An 18,964-nucleotide genomic window follows, 5' to 3' on the forward strand; every position below is an offset into this window, starting at 1 on the left:
GCTTTGGGCTGAGCTCAGTGTGGCCTTGCAGGGCCTGGAGGGGCTGCAGGAAAGATGGAGAGAGACAATTTACAGGGGATGGAGGGACAGGGCACAGGGAATGGCTGCAAACTGCCAGAGGGCAGGGCTGGATGGGATTTGGGCAGGAACTGTTCCCTGGCAGGGTGGGCAGGGCTGGCACAGGGTGCCCTGGATCCCTGGCAGTGCCCAAGGCCAGGCTGGACACTGGGGACAGTGGAAGTGTCCCTGCCATGGCAGGGGTGGCACTGGGGCACCTTTAACATCCCTCCCAGCCCAAACCATTCTAGGATTCTCTCTTACCTCCCTAAACCACCTTGCTCTTCACTATTTCTTTCATACTCTCTCTTTCCCTGGTCTCTTCCCTCTCTGCTCTGCTGGCAAGGATCCCTTCCTTGCTGCTGGCAGCCTCAGGCAGCCTCGCTGACCAAACCACATGTTCTGCTCAGAGCATGACTCCAGTGCATCAAGAGCTGCACCCAACTATTGCAATAGGAAGAGTTTTTGTAGTGTCATTGAAATGAGAAGAGCTGGCTGAGGGAAAGGGATGTTATAGACAGCCATGAGAAAATAATTTTCTTTCTTTGATCTTATTTTTTAAAAACCCAAATCTGAAATGCTTTTCAAGAGGAGGTGGGGGGGAAGCAAACCCCTCTCACTAAAAAAAGTGTTGAAGTTTCCAGCCTGTTTCTCTATCCAGGGAAAAAGGAGAAGTTCCTGCACATCACTGTGTGCACACATACACATCAAAGAAAGTTTCTGTTTTATTGAGAACTTTCCCGGGGACAAAAAAAAAAATCCAATTTCATCAGTTTGGGCACGTCTAAATGAAACCATCTCCATGCCAAGCACTTCCCAAATGAGTGGATCTCCTTGGGGAGGGTGGGCTGCTGCAGAGTGGCAGGGAGGAACTTTCCTGGGATGCAGGAACCCCTCCCAGCTGGACACCAGCTGCCAGCAGAGCGTGTTCCTCCCGGTGTGCTGCTGATCACTCCAGAGAATCTCCACGGGCTGCAGCCCCTCTCTGCCAGGGACAGCAGCTGTCAGTCGAGTAAGACTGATATCATTTTCCCTCAATTACAGTAAAATCACACTTTTCCAAGTAGCAATAACACAATTTTTTTTTTTTTTTTTTTTTTTTTTTTTTTTTTTTTTTTGTTAAGATTTTTAATTAAGACTATTTGGGAGAAGATGATCTGCAGAGCAGATTTTTGGACGGTGCACACTGCACGGTGCAGAGGGAGCACACTGAGCAAAGGGCAGCCCTGTGTGAATTCTGCTAGAATGGAGGGATGAAGCAACACTGCAGAGAAGCAGACCCCTTCTTCGGGGTCACCCGCTTCCCGTCGCCACACCTTCCCCAAAAAAGCCTCTTCCCCTTTCTGTGGGAAAGAAGAACCTGCCGGGCTCTGCTCTCGCTCTGCCCCTGCTTCTCACTTTCACTCCCGTGGGTTTCACCTTCCCCGCGCCGGGCGGAAAAGCCTGCGGAGCCGCTGCAGCCCAGCAGGGCCGATCCTGGTCCCACCCAGCGGGACTTTCCTGGTTCCTCCTGCAGGAGGGGGCTGGCAGGAGCGGCAGGAGCGGCCGGGCAGCGCGGGCAGCGAGCGCTCCGGGTTTCTACTGTAGGCGGTGCATTCCTCGGGAGGGAGGGAGGCTCTGCGTGCGCGCCGGTGCCTTCCCACACTCGGCCCGGCTCTTATTTAACGGGGGTCTCCATGCAGGGCAGGCGCCACAGGAGCTGCGGCGGTGCCCGGCTCCCCGCAGGACGAGCCCGGCGCTGCTGCCATGGAGAGCGCGGTGGGGACGATGGAGGCGGAGATGGGCGAGGAGGCTCCGGCAGCCGGGCTGCAGCTCCGCAGGGACCTGCGCAGGATCCGCTGCGCCCTGCTGCTGTGCCTGCTGGCCGTGCTGCTGCTCATGCTGCCCACCGCCTACCTGCTGCTCGGACACCTGCCCCGCTCCTGCGGCACCCAGGTAAGGCAGGCGCGCCTGGAGCTCTTTTCACGCTCTCTGCGAGTTTCTCGTGTTTCGAAGGCGCGTGTGAGACTCGCTGTTGTGTTTCTTCTTCGTTACGCCGAGGATAAATCTAATTGTTGCTCATTATTTTAACTAACTCCATCCCGCACCTCCGGACGGAGCCTTTGTGGAGTTCTTTTAATGTTCTTTGTGTAGGTTTCTTTTCATTTCTTTATGGATTGTTCAGGGCCACGTGTGAGACTCGCTGTTGCATTCCTTCTTCTTTATCCCGAGGATAAATCTTATTACTGCTCGTTATTTTAACTAACTTCATCCCACGCCTTGGATGGAGCCTCTGTGGAGTTCTTTTAATGCTCTTTATGAATTTCTTTATGGATTGTTCAGGGGTACGTGTGAGACTCGCTGTTGCATTCCTCTTTCATCATCCCGAGGATAAATCTGGTTATTGCTCGTTCTTTTTAACTCCATCCCGCGCCTCCAGACGGAGCCTTTGTGGAGTTCTTTTAATGCTCTTTATGAATTTCTCGTGTTCTTTTAATGCTCTTTATGAATTTCTTTATGAATTGTTCGAGGGCACGTGTGAGACTCGCTGTTGCATTCCTTCTTCCTTACCCCGAGGATAAATCTGATTATTGCTCGTTCTTTTTGAACTAACGGTTCCTTACTTTCGCTGAGGTCACAAGCAGAGAACGTGGCTTTAAAACTTTTATTGCTGTGCTGCAGGGAATGCTTTAAAAAAACCAAAAACCACTGATTAGTGGAAATGAGTGTCTGCACTGATTTCTGCCAGATTTTTGACGCTATGGCTCGTTTTCCTCCCTCCTCTTGGATTAAATCTGCGGCTTCCCCTCGCAGTGTCTGATTTCAGGAAGATCTGCTGATGTCAGTGGGTCAGTCACCCGTCACTGGGCTGACAGCTGCAGCCCTGGTGGATTATTAATTACTATTAATGCCAACTTCTGCAGAGATCTGAGACAATTAAGGGAGTCTGACCCGAAACTTTGCATCCTGTTTTTAACTCCCCGTTGTAACTTTCTCTCAAGCCAGGGCTCTTCTCAGCTCTTCTCCTTTGCCCGACAGCTGCACTCACTTTGCTCCCAGCCGTACAAACTCGTGCTGTGCTGCTCCCAGCCCGTTCCACGCTGCTCCATCCCCCTGCAGGTGCCCATTCCCACGGCAGGCTGCGGGTTCGGCAGAGTGCCCCGTGCTGTGTGAATTAAGCTTTGGATTTTAGCCTCAGGTCTGAAATTCCCGTGTTTATCAGCGAGTTAAGGGGAAGGGCCCGAGGAAAAGGGGCTGGTTTTGGTGGCCCGGAAGGCAGGTTTGGCACCTGGCTGAGGTTTAGCCCGGGGGTGTTTAGGGAGGGTGAGAGCCGCGCCTGTACTGGTGGCTCCCAGTTCTGGTGGCTCCCAGTTCTGGTGGCTCCCAAAGCTCTGGTGGCTCCCAAAGCTGTGCTGGCCCCGCGGTGACCCCGAGCGATGCTCAGGGTGCAGCATCCCCTCTCCTACCTGGCTCTAACCTGGTGCAGCCCCTCGGGCTGTTGAATCTGGCAATTCCTCGAGTGTGGGAGCTGCGATGCTGCCCTGCCCCTGTCACTGCTGGAGAAACCCAGGCTGCTCTCCCTGCAGGTGCCAGAGCACAGCTTTCTTCAGGGGCTGGGCACCTCCTGAGAGGATTTGGGGGCCGTCAGTTCCAGAAGAGTGGAATTACAGCAGAGCAGGACGTGGAGGAGCTTGAAAAGCTGGGTGGGGGTAAAAGACACGGGATGCTTTGGGCAGTGTCTGCTGCTGCTGCTCTGGGTTTGTCCGTGTCCCACGAGAGCAGAACAGCTCAGTCTCGAAACAATCTTGGAGCGGAAGAATAATAAAACGTTCACTTGTTTAATCAATCCAATGCATTCCTGGGTCGTGATCCTGTTGTCGGGGTTAACAGAGAAAACGCATTTTTCTGGGTGGGTTCGGTTTCTTAAGCGGAAAAGCGCAGTGTAAAGAGTCGGGATTGCAGAGCTGGTGTGCGTTCCCTGCACCTGCTCCCAATTAGGAACACGTAATGTTTCCACAGTGATGTAACGAGGTGATCAGAGGAGTTACAACCTCTGCGAGTCCCAGGGAGGAAGGGGAAAGTCATCGGGGCTGGCCGGGTGCCCGGGGTGCCGTGGGAGGAGCTGCCCTCGGCCTGTTCCCGACGTTTCATTCACTCTTCTGCTCTCTGTGCTCAGCAGGACAGGCAGCAGGACAGACAGCAGGACAGGCAGCACACAGGGGTGGACGTGTCTGCCTGTGCCTGGCTGTGAATTCCCCAAGGAGCCACATCCCCAGGAGCCTGCAGGAGGTTCAGGGTGGTTCAGTCCCTGGGAATATTTCTGGGCATAAAAGCTCTCAGGAAAATGTCTTTTTGCATTTCCTTCTGCGTTCAAAGTTTGCTGAATGACTCTGTTCCCATGTGCCCCATTGACAGCTCGGATCAGGAGTTTTGGGACCTGCCACGTGTGGCAGAGCTCTCTGGGGCTCTGCTTTTGGGGTCGAGTGGCAGATGAGTGTTGTCCTCCTGACCTTGCAGCCCACGGGAGGAATCCCCTGGCTGCCCCACAGAGCTCTGCCCACACATTATTGTCACCTCCCAGTGCTCTGGGACAGTCCTGGGAGCAGGGAGGGACTCAGCAGGTGAGGAGCAGATGGAGTAAATTCCTGAGTGCTTCCTGGAGCAAAGGGGAGCAGGGAAGGCTGGCAAGGTTTGTGCAACAGGGGTGTGTCCCTGGGCACGCTGCTGCAGGGCGAGGCGCCCTGGCCACCCCTGCCCTGCCCTGGCTGCACGTGGTGGCACCTGGGGCCTCTGAAGGGATGCAAAGTCAGAGACTCAGGGGTGACCTTATCACCCTCTACAGCTCCCTAAAGGTGGCTGTGCTCAGGTGGGGTTGGTCTCTTTTCACCAGGCAGCACTGACAGAGCCAGAGGACACAAATTAAAGCTGTGCCAGGGGAGATACAGGTTATTAGGAAGAAGTTTTTTACAGAAAGAATAATAAAGTGTTGGAATGCTTTGCCTAGGGAGTGGTGGAGTCCCCATCCCTGGATGTGGCACTGGGTGCCATGGGTTAGTTGAGGTGTTAGGGCATGGATTGGCTCAATGATCTTGGAGCTCTCTTCCAGCTGAGTTCTGCTGTGGTACTGTGCAGTCACCTCTTGGGCTGGAGATGTCCCTTTCAGGAAAAAGCAGAGTGAGTTATGTCATTGCAGCAACACGTGTGGGCCACCAGTGTTCTCTCTGTGCCATGGTACGATGCATCTTGAATGAATAATCCCAGTCTGCTGATGATTTTCCCTGGACACCTTCCAGGCTCCTTCCACTGCTCCTTTGGGAAAGAGGAATCACTTTCTTCTGTGCTTCAATGCAGAGGGAGGAGAGGAAAAAGGGTTTTTCAAACCAGAACACGTGGCTTGTGTTACTAGCAGGGAATTGATCTAGAGGCCATAGTGGCCTCAAAGGACAGCCAAGTTTCAGTCTGAGCTCCCAAAACCGTCAATGGGATGGCACAGGAGAGCAGCTCTGGCTGCCTCAGCATCCCACTCAGCACAGCATCAAGTCCTGAGGCCTGGAGAAGCTGGTGCTGGGGTTTGTTTGTCATGGCACCCTGGGCATGTCAGGGCCACAGGCAGCACAAAGAGGATTCCAAAGCCTGTCCCAAGGGTTGGACACACACCTGTGTGCCAAGTCTGTGCCATGTCAGCTGGCACTGCAGAAGGGACCTGCTGCAGAGCAGGAGGAACTAGAGAATCCCAGAGGCCCCACCTGGATCCTACCAGAAATTTGGCAACAAATCCCAGGAAAGATCTGCCCCCAAGGCCTGCTGGTAAAGGAAGGAGAACCTCAAAAGGCTCCCTGAGCTTTGGGGAAGGAGAAATGCCTGGGGAGGAGCAGCAGGCACTCCTGGATGGACCCAGGTGTTGGGATTCCAAAGCCAGCAGCAGTTAAATCCCTGCAGGGCCACTGCTGCTGGATGCAAATGTTCCATGTGGGCATTGTGGACAGGCTTCCATGGCCAGCAAAATGTTCTGACTGAAGCCAGTTTTTGCTGCCACAAACCAGTTCCCACCAAAAATTCCTGGCCCAGGCTGTGCAGCATCTCTGGAGTTGGAAAAACTTGGATTTATATACTGCACATGGGCTGCAGAGCTCCTCCCTGTGAAACATTTCCTCCACTGGAAATGGATGGATGCAGGAGCTGGGGGGATTTTGCTCATCAGTGCCTCTGCCTGCAGAGCCAGCTGCTCTTCCCATGCCATTGGATGTCAGCCCTTCTTTTTGGGTTTAGCAATATGTCCTAGGACACAATATCTGGATAGAAATGCACTGTGACCTTTGGGCATTTGTGGTGCCAGAAGCAGCCAGAAGTGCTTTGCACACAGCAATCCCCAGGGTGCTTAGAGCTGCCTGTGCAAACATCTGTGAGTCAGCTCAAGGTGGGATTTTCAACATCACTCAGTGGTTGGGCTCTCCACAGTAACCAAGGGGAAAATTGAGGCTGTGAACTTTTCAGAATCACAGCTGAGCAAGAAAGGGAAAAGAGAGAAAAGCACTGATTGTGTGGATGTTCTCTCTGTTGTCTTGTGCTGCTCAGTTCTCCCTCCCCATCAATGCACAACATCTGTGCCTGTTAGGGACAAGTATTACTGACACCTGGGCATTATGCAGCACTGTCTACTGCTAAAACATCTTCTGTAGGAGCTTTCTATTTACATTTATATCCTTATTTATATCCTTATTTATATCCTTATTTATATCCTTATTTATATCCCTATTTATATCCTTATGAAATAGCACAATTAGGAAAATAAAGAGCACAACAGAATAATTTCACACCTTGCTCAATCCCCCTGTTCTATCTGCTCTGTCCTTCAGCATCTCTGAATGCAGCTCCTGCACTTGGAGTTTCCAGATGGATTTCTTAGGAAACAAGTAAATTTAGGTTTAAACAAAACCTTTTTGTTGTGTTTTGTAAAGAAGCAGAATTCTTCTTGCTCTTCTTCCCATTTTCCTGCCACCTCTGTTTGGATTGCAACATCCAAGTTTATACAAGGAACTTCAGCAGAAGTTAGGCTTCAAGTATGTAAACAGTTCCACAGAAGTTACATCCTTAAATGTAGGTTTGGGATTGACTTTTTCACTGGCTGCAGAATCCTTAGAGATGGGAATCACTAAGGAGAGTTAGTCACTTGGGAAATATGTAGGAAATGTCACCCAAGGAATGTGTAAATATACTCCTAGGTGAATACACCTGGCTGAATGCAAGGGCAGAATGAAGGAAATCCTTAATTCTGTCCTTGTGCTTCCCACCAGGGCAGGGACAGGTCAGCTGGCTGTGACTGAGTCACACCAGCAGGGCACTCATGGTTAGTCACCACAGAAAGCAGGCTTGGAAAGTCCTCACACATAATGAAAGGCTCAGGAACCTCCTGGACAGCACAGCACCAATTTCCCCTCAGCCCCACTGGAATTTCACATCACTCTCTGCCAGGAGGCTGCTGGGGCTGGGCCACACGTTTGTGTACAGGTGGATAAGGAAATCTAAAAATAAAAATAAGAGAGAGAATTTTCCCTACTGTTTTCCCTCTCCATTTGTTTCCCAACACACTGAAGTGACTATTTTAGAAATGACTGTTTTCTGCAGGAGCACACGGATGTTTACTTCCAGTAAAACATTAAACTCTCTTTGGGTTTACTGGAGCAGCCAGCAGTCCCCAGCCCCAGGCAGGCTGACTCTCCTTCCACAAACATTCCCCTACTCCAGCCAATATAAATTATCTATTTTCTCCTGCAGTGATCTAAGCTGTGAGAGACACAGCCAGCAGGAGCCAACTTCAGCACATACATATCAATTGTTTCACCCTTTTATTGGGCAAAATGCCTCAAATCCTTTGCTATGAGCTGACCAGGGGGTTTATTGAGTTTATTCAGTGTGGGGTTGGTGGCTGCCCATGAAACACTCTGTGCCAGTCCTGTGGTGTGGGACATCCTGGGATGGGGATTCCTGACAGCTCTGAGGGTCAGGCCCGAGGGTCAGCACAACCCAGGCTGCTCCAAGGGCTGCTGCTCCCAGCCCCATAAGGCTGGATGCAGAAGCAGCATCCCACAGCACCCTGCAGCTTTCTGCAGCATCCCACAGCATCCCACAGCACCCTGCAGCATCCCATAGCACCCTGCAGCATCCCACAGCACCCTGCAGCTTTCTGCAGCATCCCGCAGCACCCTGCAGCATCCCACAGCATCCCACAGCATCCCACAGCACCCTGCAGCATCCCACAGCACCCTGCAGCTTTCTGCAGCATCCCACAGCATCCTGCAGCATCCCACAGCACCCTGCAGCATCCCGCAGCATCCTGCAGCATCCCACAGCATCCTGCAGCATCCTGCAGCATCCTGCAGCATCCCATAGCACCCTGCAGCATCCCACAGCATCCCACAACATCCCACAGCATCCCACAACATCCTGCAGCATCCCACAACATCCTGCAGCATCCCACAACATCCTGCAGCATCCTGCAGCATTCTGCAGGATCCCACAGCACCCTGCAGCATCCCATAGCATCCTGCAGCATTCTGCACCATCCCACAGCATCCCATAGCATCCTGCAGCATCCCCCAGCATCCTGCAGCATCCCATAGCATCCTGCAGCATCCTGCAGCTTTCTGCAGCATCCCATAACATCCTGCAACATTCTGCAGCATCCCATAGCATCCCACAGCACCCTGCAGCTTTCTGCAGCATCCCACAGCATCCCACAGCATCCCCCCTCTGGAGCTGCCCGGGTGGCTCAGGGGTGCAGCAGGTGTCAGGGCAGGAGGGGACAGGCACTGTCCATCCCTCTGAGCTGCTCAGCAGCAGCAGGGCAGCCCCCAGGGCTGTGTCCTGCCCAGGGGAATGGGAACGTTCGGCTCCAGGGGGGAATTGCAGAGGAGAGGAAGGATAAGCCTTCCCCAGAGCATCTGCTCAGCCCCTGTCTCCCCAGGAAGTCACCCAAAATTCCAGGCAGAACCAAGGAATTAGTCTGGGATAAGGTGCAGGACAAAAGGCAGGTGGAGCTGATCCTCTCAGTCTCTTGGCTGGTGTTGTGGGGGTCCCTTTGCTCCTGTACACCTGCTCCTCAGCCCTGCCCTGCCGTGAGGAGAATCTCTGGCTTGGCTCTGCCTGCTGTGCATGGACTGAGGGGCAGGAGAGGCTGCAGGCAGCAGAGGGGCTCCAGCAGTGCTGCCCAGTCCCATCCCAGGATGGCTGATTCACTCTGGCCACTCTGCTGCTCTCCCAGTTGTGCCAGGGGCTTCTCCAGCCTCAGACTTTAACAAACCTGCCCCAGAGTCCTGGAACCCCTTCAGAGACTAAGGCAGCTCTAAACCAGCAGCAGAAACATCTTGCAGCGAAGCAAAATCTTGTTTTTGTCTCAAAAAACCTTTTTGACAAGAAGCTGCAGCTGAACTCACTGATATTTCTGCAGCTATTGCACGTTCTGGGATGATTCCTACAGGAGCCTGTGGCTGACTGGCTGTAATTCTCCCCTGCAGGTCTCAGAGGAGAGGGGCTCTCGCTTTCTGAAGCAACGAGCAGTGGCTGCCGGTGAGTTTGCCACCCCTTCCCCTCTGGGTTCTGCAATCCCACACTCACCCCTTCCCCTCTGGGTGCTGCAATCCCACACTCACCCCTTCCCCTCTGGGTTCTGCAATCCCACACTCACCCCCTCAGCACCCCAATCCCTGCTGAGACACCCCAGGCACAGCTGGGGGAGGACATGCAGGGAGACAGAGTGGAAGGGGAGCGTTTCTAACCCTGGGCTGTGAAAGCTGGGCAGGCACAGGCTTCCCCCAGCTCTGCAGGGCCACTGGGGCTCCCTGAACAGCACAAACAGGGATCTGGGAGCTCCCCTCACTCCCCTCACTCCCCTCCTGCAGTTTAGGACACAGCCACAACGTGTCCTGTTATTTATTACCTTGGAGGTGCCAATAAGAGATCACAAATAATTCCTGGCTCTGCAGAGAGGGAGGGGGGCTGCACACATTTCCTCATGGGCTTCCATCACCACTCACTGTTTTTGACTGAGGAAAGGTTCTTCCCCAGAGGTGCTGGCACTGCCCAGGGTGGGATTGTTGGGGGGTCTGGGCAGGGTTAGGGCTGGATAATCCCTGTGGGTCCCTTCAGCTCAGGAAATTCTGTGATTTTATTATTGAACAGCAGCAAAAAGCCTCACACCATTTTTTCCCTCTTCCCTCAGTTACAGACACCCTTTCCAGTGCAGAGAAGCCACGAGCTCACCTGACAGGTAATTCTTGTTCAAAACTAAAGCCTTTTTACAGCAGATGTTGTGCTTCAATAACTTTGGTCCATGTGGATCTGGTGGGAGCAGATGTTGCAGGAAACATGGGGAGCTTAATAATCAGCTTTGCCTTGTTGACCATGCCAGATTGAGTGCAGTGTGTCTGTAGGAAAGGGCCCAGAAGGAGACAGCTGACAGAAATGTCACTTTTCTTTCACTGAATGACCAGCTTTTGTAACTGAACTGAAATAGGTGCCTGGTGTCTCAGTGATCTGCTGAATCCTCCAGAAAAGGCAGGGAAGGAGCTCAAGTGAGCCCTTTTGGAGAAGTGAATTGGCAAGAATTACAAGTTCTGGAGCAAAATCAGGTCAAATATGGGCAGTTTTATTTTATTTTTCTGCAAGGCCTAACTCAGACCACACACACCCCCCATATTCCCATAAATCTTTGCCCTGTTTTCAGTGAGATAATCAGAGCAAGCAGGGGGAGGGTAGCACCAAGCTGAGCCCTGCAAGGCTTCATGTTGTGCTGGGAAGGTGCCACCACAAAGTCTCATCACAGGGTGGGCTGGCAGACCTTCCCAAAAAGTGATCATGCCTTTCCAAAGAGTTATCATGCTTTTCCAAAAAGGTATCATGCTTTTCCAAAAAACATCATGAATTTCCAAGAGGTCCCCATGCCTTTCCAAAATGTTATGATGCCTTTCCAAAGAGTTATCATGCCTTTCTAAGAGGTTTCCATGCCTTTCCAAAAAGTTATCATGCCTTTCCAAGGGGTTTCAATGCCTTTCCAAGGGGTTTCCATGCCTTTCCAAGAGGTTTCAATGCCTTTCCAAGGGGTTCCCATGCCTTTCCAAGACATTTCTTTGCCTTTCCAAGAGGTTTCCATGCCTTTCCAAGGGGTTTCAATGCCTTTCCAAGAGGTTTCCATGCCTTTCCAAGAGGTTTCCATGCCTTTCCAAGGGGTTTCAATGCCTTTCCAAGAGGTTTCCATGCCTTTCCAAGAGGTTCCCATGCCTTTCCAAGGGGTTCCCATGCCTTTCCAAGGGGCTGCCAGCATCTCCAAGGTTCCCATCTCACCACCTCAGCCCTGAAGCTGTCACCACACCGAGGACATTGCCCTGAGGCATCCCCCATCCCCACCAGCTCCACCCACGTGGAAAATGTAGGTATTCCCAGAGAGAAGCTCCTGTCTGGCTCCAGTGTGCATGGAGAGAGTGCCAGAGGGTTTCCCAGCTGGCCTGAGGCCATTTATCCTCTCCAAAGTACAGCTCACTGCAGAGGCTTCCCCAACACCCCAGTATTGCCCCAGGGTGCACTTTGGAACTTGAAAATTGCAGGAAGTGCTGGGATCCTTCTCTCAAAGCCTCGTGCAGAGCTCAGCCCAAATCCACCTGCAGGGTTCAATCAATCTTCAGCTCAGGGCTGATGTGTTTCCCAGCAGAATTTTCTTTCCTTAAGCCCCAAGCTCCTTCCTGTGAGAATCCTCTGTGCCTTTCCCTTTGGCACAGGGCTCCTGGAGCTCCAAACCTGACCTGTCCCTGTCATCACATCTTTGCTTAAGGACAGGTTTTAAAGAGCAAGAGGACCAAGTCTCCTGCTGTAAAATTTGGGGTTTTTTTGAGTCCCCCACAGCAGAGAAATCCAGAGGCTCCAGTGACTCAGAGGAGCACCCAAAGCTCTGCTCTGCTGCTGGGAACTCCCCTGGGTTGCACAAAAGCCCAGCTGCCACAGGGAAACACCCAACACTTTTCTCCAAATTTCCTCAGCCCCCATATTTACAAAGATTCCTTTGCCATCATCCCCAGGCAGCTTCCCTGGGACTGTGCCCATCCTCTGGCATTCCACCCAGGGCCAGTCACTGCTGCCCACAGAAAGGAGCAAGGAAAGGGGAAAATTAAGGGAATTTTCTCTCTGCTTTCAGTGCTGTGTAGTCATCAAGGAACCAAATATCTGTGGATTATCTTTGACCGTGTTTTAACCTGAACATATTCCTGGTGCTTCTCCCTGTGGCAATGAGTTTCCCAGCTTAACAGCTTTTTGCAGGCACAAAATATTTCCTGTTGTTTTCAACTCTGTGCATAATGATTTCTTGGGTTCCACCCTGGTTTTCTCTTCTCAGAAACCATGACTTGTGCATGGAAAGTGTAGAAGGAATAATTATTCTCCTGATCTTTGTTACATTTCCCCACCTCAGGTGCCTTTTTCAACGTGAAGGTGGCAGACTACAAATCCCAAACTGTAGGAAATCTCTTCCACACCTTTATTCTGTCTTTTTCTAGTTTTAGCCACATCTATTGTGAAGGTGAGAGCAGAGGAGTGAGAGGAATGAGAGAATTAGACAGAGTTCTTTGGGATTGCACTGATTAATTGGCAGCAGCAGAATAGCTCCATGTTTTTGGTGCCTGTTCCTTTATGATCCTTTATAAATCTTCCAGCTGCTCTTGGCCTTTTTAACTCACCCTGAGAATTTTCATTCAGCCAAACTGGAATCGAGATCTCCCCTCCCTGATAACTTTACTGACTGAGATGTGCTCAGGCTTCCCTCCAACCCCATTTCCTCCTGTGCATTGATGTTTATTTGGGGCTTCTTGCCTTGCCACCATCCCCTCCCCATTATCTGGTTGGATTTGGGGCCAGGATTCAGGGTGACCAATGCTGCAGGACCTGCCTCATGCTCCTCGTGCTGCACTGGTCCCAAACCCACCTCTAAATCTGGGCAGAGCATCATTTCTGCTCCCAGATTTCCTTTATTAAATCCTCAGGGCATGAACTTGAGCAGCAGAGCCCCTGCAGACACAGGACCACAGACTCCAATCTGCTGCTGAGACTCAGAGTTCAGATTTAGGTTCTCCTATTGGTGCTAAAAACTGCAGAAAACCCACAAATTCAGCAGAAAATATATCCCAAATCTGACAGGCAACAAGGATTCTCCAGCAAGGCACTGAACCAAAAGAGATTTGGGCACAGGAGAATTAAGGGATACCAGAAATTTATGGTGTGTGAGAAAACAGAAGGAACTGTGGCAATGAATCTCTTATAAAAAGCAGATTTTAATTCCTTCAAGAATTAGCATCATATGTATATTTGCAGGAAGTAGAGCTCCAGAATTTAGGAAATAAATAAATAAATGACAGGTACAAAGTACAGGTGCTGCTAAAAAACTATCTGTGTTGTATTAAAAAGCACTTGAAGGTTAATTTTATTCTCCTGAGTGTTGCTGAAAGCATGGGGAAAAGTAATTAACTTGAAAATAGAGAGCATCTATAGAGGGAGATTCATCCTAAGAGGGAGGTTAAAGCTGTGAAACCTGACTAATCCTAGAAGTTAGGAAGTCATGTAGCTCATTTGAGATCTTATCATATTCTATAAATAATAAAATCTATTTTATAACTAATATAAAAATTCATTGTGGAACTGAGTGTCATTGACATTTTCAATGTGCCATTCTACCAGGAAAGAATATTTCACAGGCAGCTTCTCTTCAAGTTTCCCCCCAAACTCCAGAGATGGAGTAGAGCCCAGCACATTTTATCTTTCCTCATCCTTCCCACCTCAAACACAATTTCCTCTGCTCCCTGAGATGTGTTGCTCCAAGCTCTTGCAAACCTTAGAGTGATCCAAAGCTTTTCCCAGGATTCAGACCAGTCCCTAAACCAGGGGGATGTGGATGAAGGCAGACCAGGGGCACTTGCACTTTCTTTTACTCCCCTCTGTGCCAAAGCTCCATTGTCTCTAACTTTAAACACTTCTGTGTCACTGCAGAGGTGGGTGTGACATACAAACAGGCACACTACATTTCCCAAGGCTAATATTCCATTTATTACCACAGCATGCTGCCTTTTATACCCTCTACAAACAAAGTTTACACTTTGTTCATTGGTTACAGTAAATCAGCTTAATGTTCAGTGGTGCAAAACCCACCTATGCTTCTGTTTTTCCCAAGACTTTTCTAAAAATACTTTTCCCAGCTGCAGGTTTTCTTCTGCTTATCTCCTTCTCTCTTCTCTTCTCTTCTCTTCTCTTCTCTTCTCTTCTCTTCTCTTCTCTTCTCTTCTCTTCTCTTCTCTTCTCTTCTCTTCTCTTCTCTTCTCATTTCTCTTCTCTTCTCTTCTCTTCTCTTCTCTTCTCTTCTCTTCTCTTCTCTTCTCTTCTCTTCTCTTCTCTTCTCTTCTCTTCTCTTCTCTTCTCTTCTCTTCTCTTCTCTTCTCTTCTCTTCTCTTCTCTTCTCTTCTCTTCTCTTCTCTTCTCTTCTCTTCTCCTTTCTCTTCTCCTTTCTCTTCTCTTCTCTCTCCAGGCCAATGGCCTTGACAGAATACCTTTCAGAAATAACCCTTATTCATTAACCCTCTCTGGCCCACAGACCAGCTGTGAGTCTCTCCATCCTTCTGTAATTCAGCTTTCCTTGCTGCCACAATCCCTGTATTTCTTCTCCTTCCTAGAAACACTTTCCTCATCCCCTTTGCCTCCTGGGAAAGGATCAGAAGGATCTGATACTTCAGCAGGCCATTATTTTGTTGTGCTACTCAGAGAATATAAAAGGACTTGCACTCCTAACACCTTCCTGTCTCCTCATGGATTATTTGTTGTTGGAAAAGAGGAAAACAGATGCCTCTGGGACATGAGCACATTCCTTTTCCTAAGTCTCATTTCACCAGGCTAGACCTAATGGTTATTGCCAAGTGAATTCCAGAGCCTTCCCTCCCCTGCATTCCATTTGCCACCCTTCCCATGCACACACCCCCCTTCCCCGAATACTGAATAAAAATCAACTTTGGACATTAGCACAAGCTCATTAAAAATGTCTCTGTTCCTGGAACTGTTCCCTCAGTCTTTTCTAAGCATTCATCATTCATTTTCTGGGTTCATTTTGATAGCTGAGATAATCTTCATGGTTTTTATCCTCTTCTTCCCACTGCTGCTGTTTCATGTGCAAGTCAGTAAAGAGTGGAGACAACTCTTGCTTCCCTGCAGAAAAATATGCAAGGGTTGGGGTTTATTGTCCTGTCTGTAGTGTGTGAGAAATCAAAGTGGTGAAGGAGAGGTGAAGGCAATAGGGCAGCAATTCCCTAATTTTTCCCCTGCAGCCTGGGAAGCATCCTCAGCTTGGATCAGACTGATGCTGGGGTCAGGACTGGAGCTCTGCTTGTAATCAGCTCAGCACAAGTTTGGGAAGAAAAATTCTGGAGGAATGTTGAGGCTGGCTCCACACGTAGTATTTGGTTCCAGAAAAGCATTAAAGAAAGGAAAAGGGAAAAGAGAGGGACAAAAAATGGTTTAAAATATAATGTGTTGCTTTGGAATTGAACCTCTTGAAGCACAGTGGGGTCTTTGGGGTTTTTGCTAAAATCCAGTGACCTGGTAAACCAAAAGCAATTCTACAAAAGAATTTGAGAAAATTCTCAACTGAGAATTGAGTAAAAGGATTCTACAAAAGCCCTTGAGAGCAACCAGGAGGAGAAGCTCGAGACAAGGGCTGAGAAACCCCAACCCCCTTAAGAAGAAGCTTGGCAGGAAGAGAAGTCCAGGTGTCTCAGGGTCACATCGTGGTGACCAGTGTGGACACTTTGCAAGCTCAGCAGTGTCTCTCTAACAAACAGAATTCCCCACTGAAGGAAAAGATGGTTTAGAATTTCCACTTCCTGTCCCCAACCCTTGGGTACAAGGTACAGCTGTCCCAGTGCTGGTGTCACTTAGGGCAAGGTTTGGCTCTGGGAATGGGTGAGATGGGAAGGTAAAGCCATCCCCATTGTTCCCAGTGCCAGGAGACTGGGCCTTGAGGAAGGACAGCTCATCCTTTGGGGTTTGCACTGTCCAGATCTTCCTAAAGCACCCTTGGCTTTCAGCCCTGACAGCTCAGACCTGGACACCCTGTGGGCACCCTGGAAAATACCACTGGGCAGTTGTCCTGCAGCCCATTCTGTTTTGAAGCTGAGAAATAAGAACATTTCTGCTCCAGCATTTTCAATCCTTCCCCTTTTGGAGCAGGAGATTCCATGTTACACCCACACCCCTGGCTGTGGCAAACTCACCCACGCTCCTGTCCCTGTCTGTCCCTCCTGCAGTGAAGAAGCAGGACCTGGCCAGCGCCGTGGGGAGCCACCTGCCCATCCTGCAGTGGGAGGACAAGCGGGGCCTGGCCTTCACCAAGAACAACCTGAGCTACTCCAGCAGCGCTCTGGTGATCCCAGTCTCTGGGGACTACTACGTGTACGCCCAGGTCACCTTCCGCGGGCCCGTGGAGAGCAGCCACAAGCCCAGCTCTGTCACTGAGATCATCACCAAGGTCACTGACAGCTACCCCGAGCCCACCCAGCTGCTGACGGGCACCAAGACCCTCAGTGAGAACGGCAACGGTTGGTTCCAGCCCATTTACCTGGGCGCCGTCGTCTCCTTGGAGGTGGGAGACAAGCTGATGGTCAACGTGAGTGACATCAAGCTGGTGGATTACACCAAGGAGCACAAAACTTTCTTTGGGGCCTTTCTGCTGTAGGGCTCTGGCAGCAGCTGAGGGGGATCCCTCCAGGGCATCGGGGGGACCTCGTTGGACTTTGGCTCTGTGGGCGCGTGTTGGGGGGACATCTCTGCTGGTTTCCTTCTTCTCCTTCTTCTTCTTCTTCTTCTTCTTCTTCTTCTTCTTCTTCTTCTTCTCCTTCTCCTTCATCTTCATCTTCTTTGTCTTCTTCATCCTCTTCTTCTCCTCCTCCTCCTCCTTCTTCTTCTTCTTCTTCTTCTTCTTCTTCTTCTTCATCTTCATCTTCTCCTACTTCTTCATCTTCATCTTCATCTTCATCTTCATCTTCATCTTCATCTTCATCTTCATCTTCTTCTTCTTCATCCTCTTCTTCTTCTTCTTCATTGTCGTCTTCTTCATCTTCTTCATCTTCTTCTCCCCTGCAGCTCACTAGAGCCTTAGTGTAATGGGTAGGGAAAGGTGAAGCTGCAGGTTGAAGTGAAATAACCCTCCCAAAAAAAGCCAACAAAAACCAACCAAAAACTAATTAACTAAAAAAACAAAAAAAAACAAAAAACAAAAAAACCAACCAAAAAACCCCCCCAAAAAAAAAAATAAAAAAACCCAAAAGAACAAAATAAACAAACAAAACCTAAATCAACCAAAACAATAGCAAAACCAATAAAAAAAACTCCAAAACAAACAAAGAAACAAAAGCCAAAACAGAAAGATGAAGCTCGTATTTGAGGGAAAACAAAATGTATTTTTGAAAGCAAAAGTTGAAAGTTTTTCAAAATTTTATAAGCTAAGGAGGAAGGGTTGATACCTGTGGGTAGGAGTTTTCATCTTGAGTTTTGAGCTAGGCTATGTCACTAATTCCACCTTCAATGTATAATTTCCTCAAGTCCAAGAAAAAAAAAAAAAAAAAAAAAAAAGAAAAGGGTTTTTGAGCTTTCTCCAGCACTTCCACTATAGTTTTGCATGACCCTTCTTCAGATTCTCATTTCTAAAAGATAATTACTTCTCATAATTTCCTTATGAATAGATTTACTCAGTACTTTCCACTAACATAAAGCTCAGGTTAATTATTAACTGCTTAATTAATCCCGTCCAATTTTCCTGTAAAGTAGATTAAAATTATATCTTGTGCTTTGCAGAAGCTACTTGAGATTTTTGGTTTTTCCAAAAAATCCTTTACAGTTCTCTAAGTCCATATACAGCCTCCAAGTGTTCTGGAAAAGGTCTAGGGAACACACAAAACACTTTCTGTTTCAGCATGAACAGGGAATGTCCCCTCCAGGTCCTTATTTTAGGAGAACAGAAAAAAAAAACAATGTAGAGAGAGAGACACAGAGCAAAAATTTTGCACACTTTTCAAACAGCCACCAAAATTTTGGGAGAAAACCTCTGCATTGTTTTGCTTTTCATTATATTTAATGCAAAGCAAATGCAACTAAAGAAATCACTGGTTGGGGTCCAATGGTGGCCCTGACCCCAGGGGACTCCCCAGCTGGCCCTGGGTGAAGGTTGGTCACCAGCTGTCCCCACACGAGGTGAAAAACTCAAAGACACGACCCTGGTGGAGCTCAGGGATGTTTAACTCCCCACCTTGCACTTATTCATTCCCACAGACCTTTCTGCCTCTCAGGGAGATCCCATTTTTCCCTCCCCTCCTGCAGCAAACACATCTCAGGATCCTCCTGGATTTGGGCTTTACACCCTGAACGTTCCCAAGTGTCACCCCCACCCACCAGGCTCCTCTCTCTGCAGCTCTTCCCCACCTCACCCCCTTGGATTTCCTCCATTTTGCCACTTCTTGCCCAAAAATGAGAGCAAGGCTTTGCTGCCTGAGCTGATGTTTCACTCAAAGGTGTGGAGGAGCTCAAAGTGAGGTGGGGAATTGAGTCTGGAGAGCTGAGCTGGGCAGAGGGTTTGCAGTGGGGACAGCCCTGTGTGTGACCCCTTCCCACCAATAAAGGAGATGGTGCCCTGCTCTGGGGAGAGCTGCTGGAGCTGGCAAGGAGCAGGGAGAGAGGCCAAGGAGATGGGGAAGGGACAGAGGAGCAGAGCAGGAGGAGGGAAGGTCCAGGAGAGCCAGGATCTCTCTCTTCGTGCCTTGCTGTAAGGACCTTCCTGCTGCCACGAAAACTGGCAGGTTTTTTGTGCTAAATCATCTCAAAACAGCAGCTTTTTGCCCATTCTTCCCTATCTGAA

At 49.7% G+C, this 18,964-nt stretch overlaps 1 protein-coding gene across 1 annotated transcript; it reads left to right on the forward strand.

Moving 5' to 3' along the window:
* Positions 1–1,285: 1,285 nt before the first annotated feature.
* On the forward strand, positions 1,286–18,084 carry TNFSF15 (TNF superfamily member 15). Its single transcript, XM_056505305.1, has 5 exons — positions 1,286–1,640; positions 1,740–1,992; positions 9,552–9,603; positions 10,256–10,303; positions 16,362–18,084. The coding sequence occupies exons 2-5, from the start codon at positions 1,804–1,806 to the stop codon at positions 16,787–16,789; spliced, it is 717 nt and encodes a 238-aa protein (XP_056361280.1). The 5' UTR covers positions 1,286–1,640; positions 1,740–1,803; the 3' UTR covers positions 16,790–18,084.
* Positions 18,085–18,964: the final 880 nt, after the last annotated feature.

This window comes from Oenanthe melanoleuca, chromosome 17 (genome assembly GCF_029582105.1).
Source record: "Oenanthe melanoleuca isolate GR-GAL-2019-014 chromosome 17, OMel1.0, whole genome shotgun sequence".
NCBI classification, from domain to species: domain Eukaryota; kingdom Metazoa; phylum Chordata; class Aves; order Passeriformes; family Muscicapidae; genus Oenanthe; species Oenanthe melanoleuca.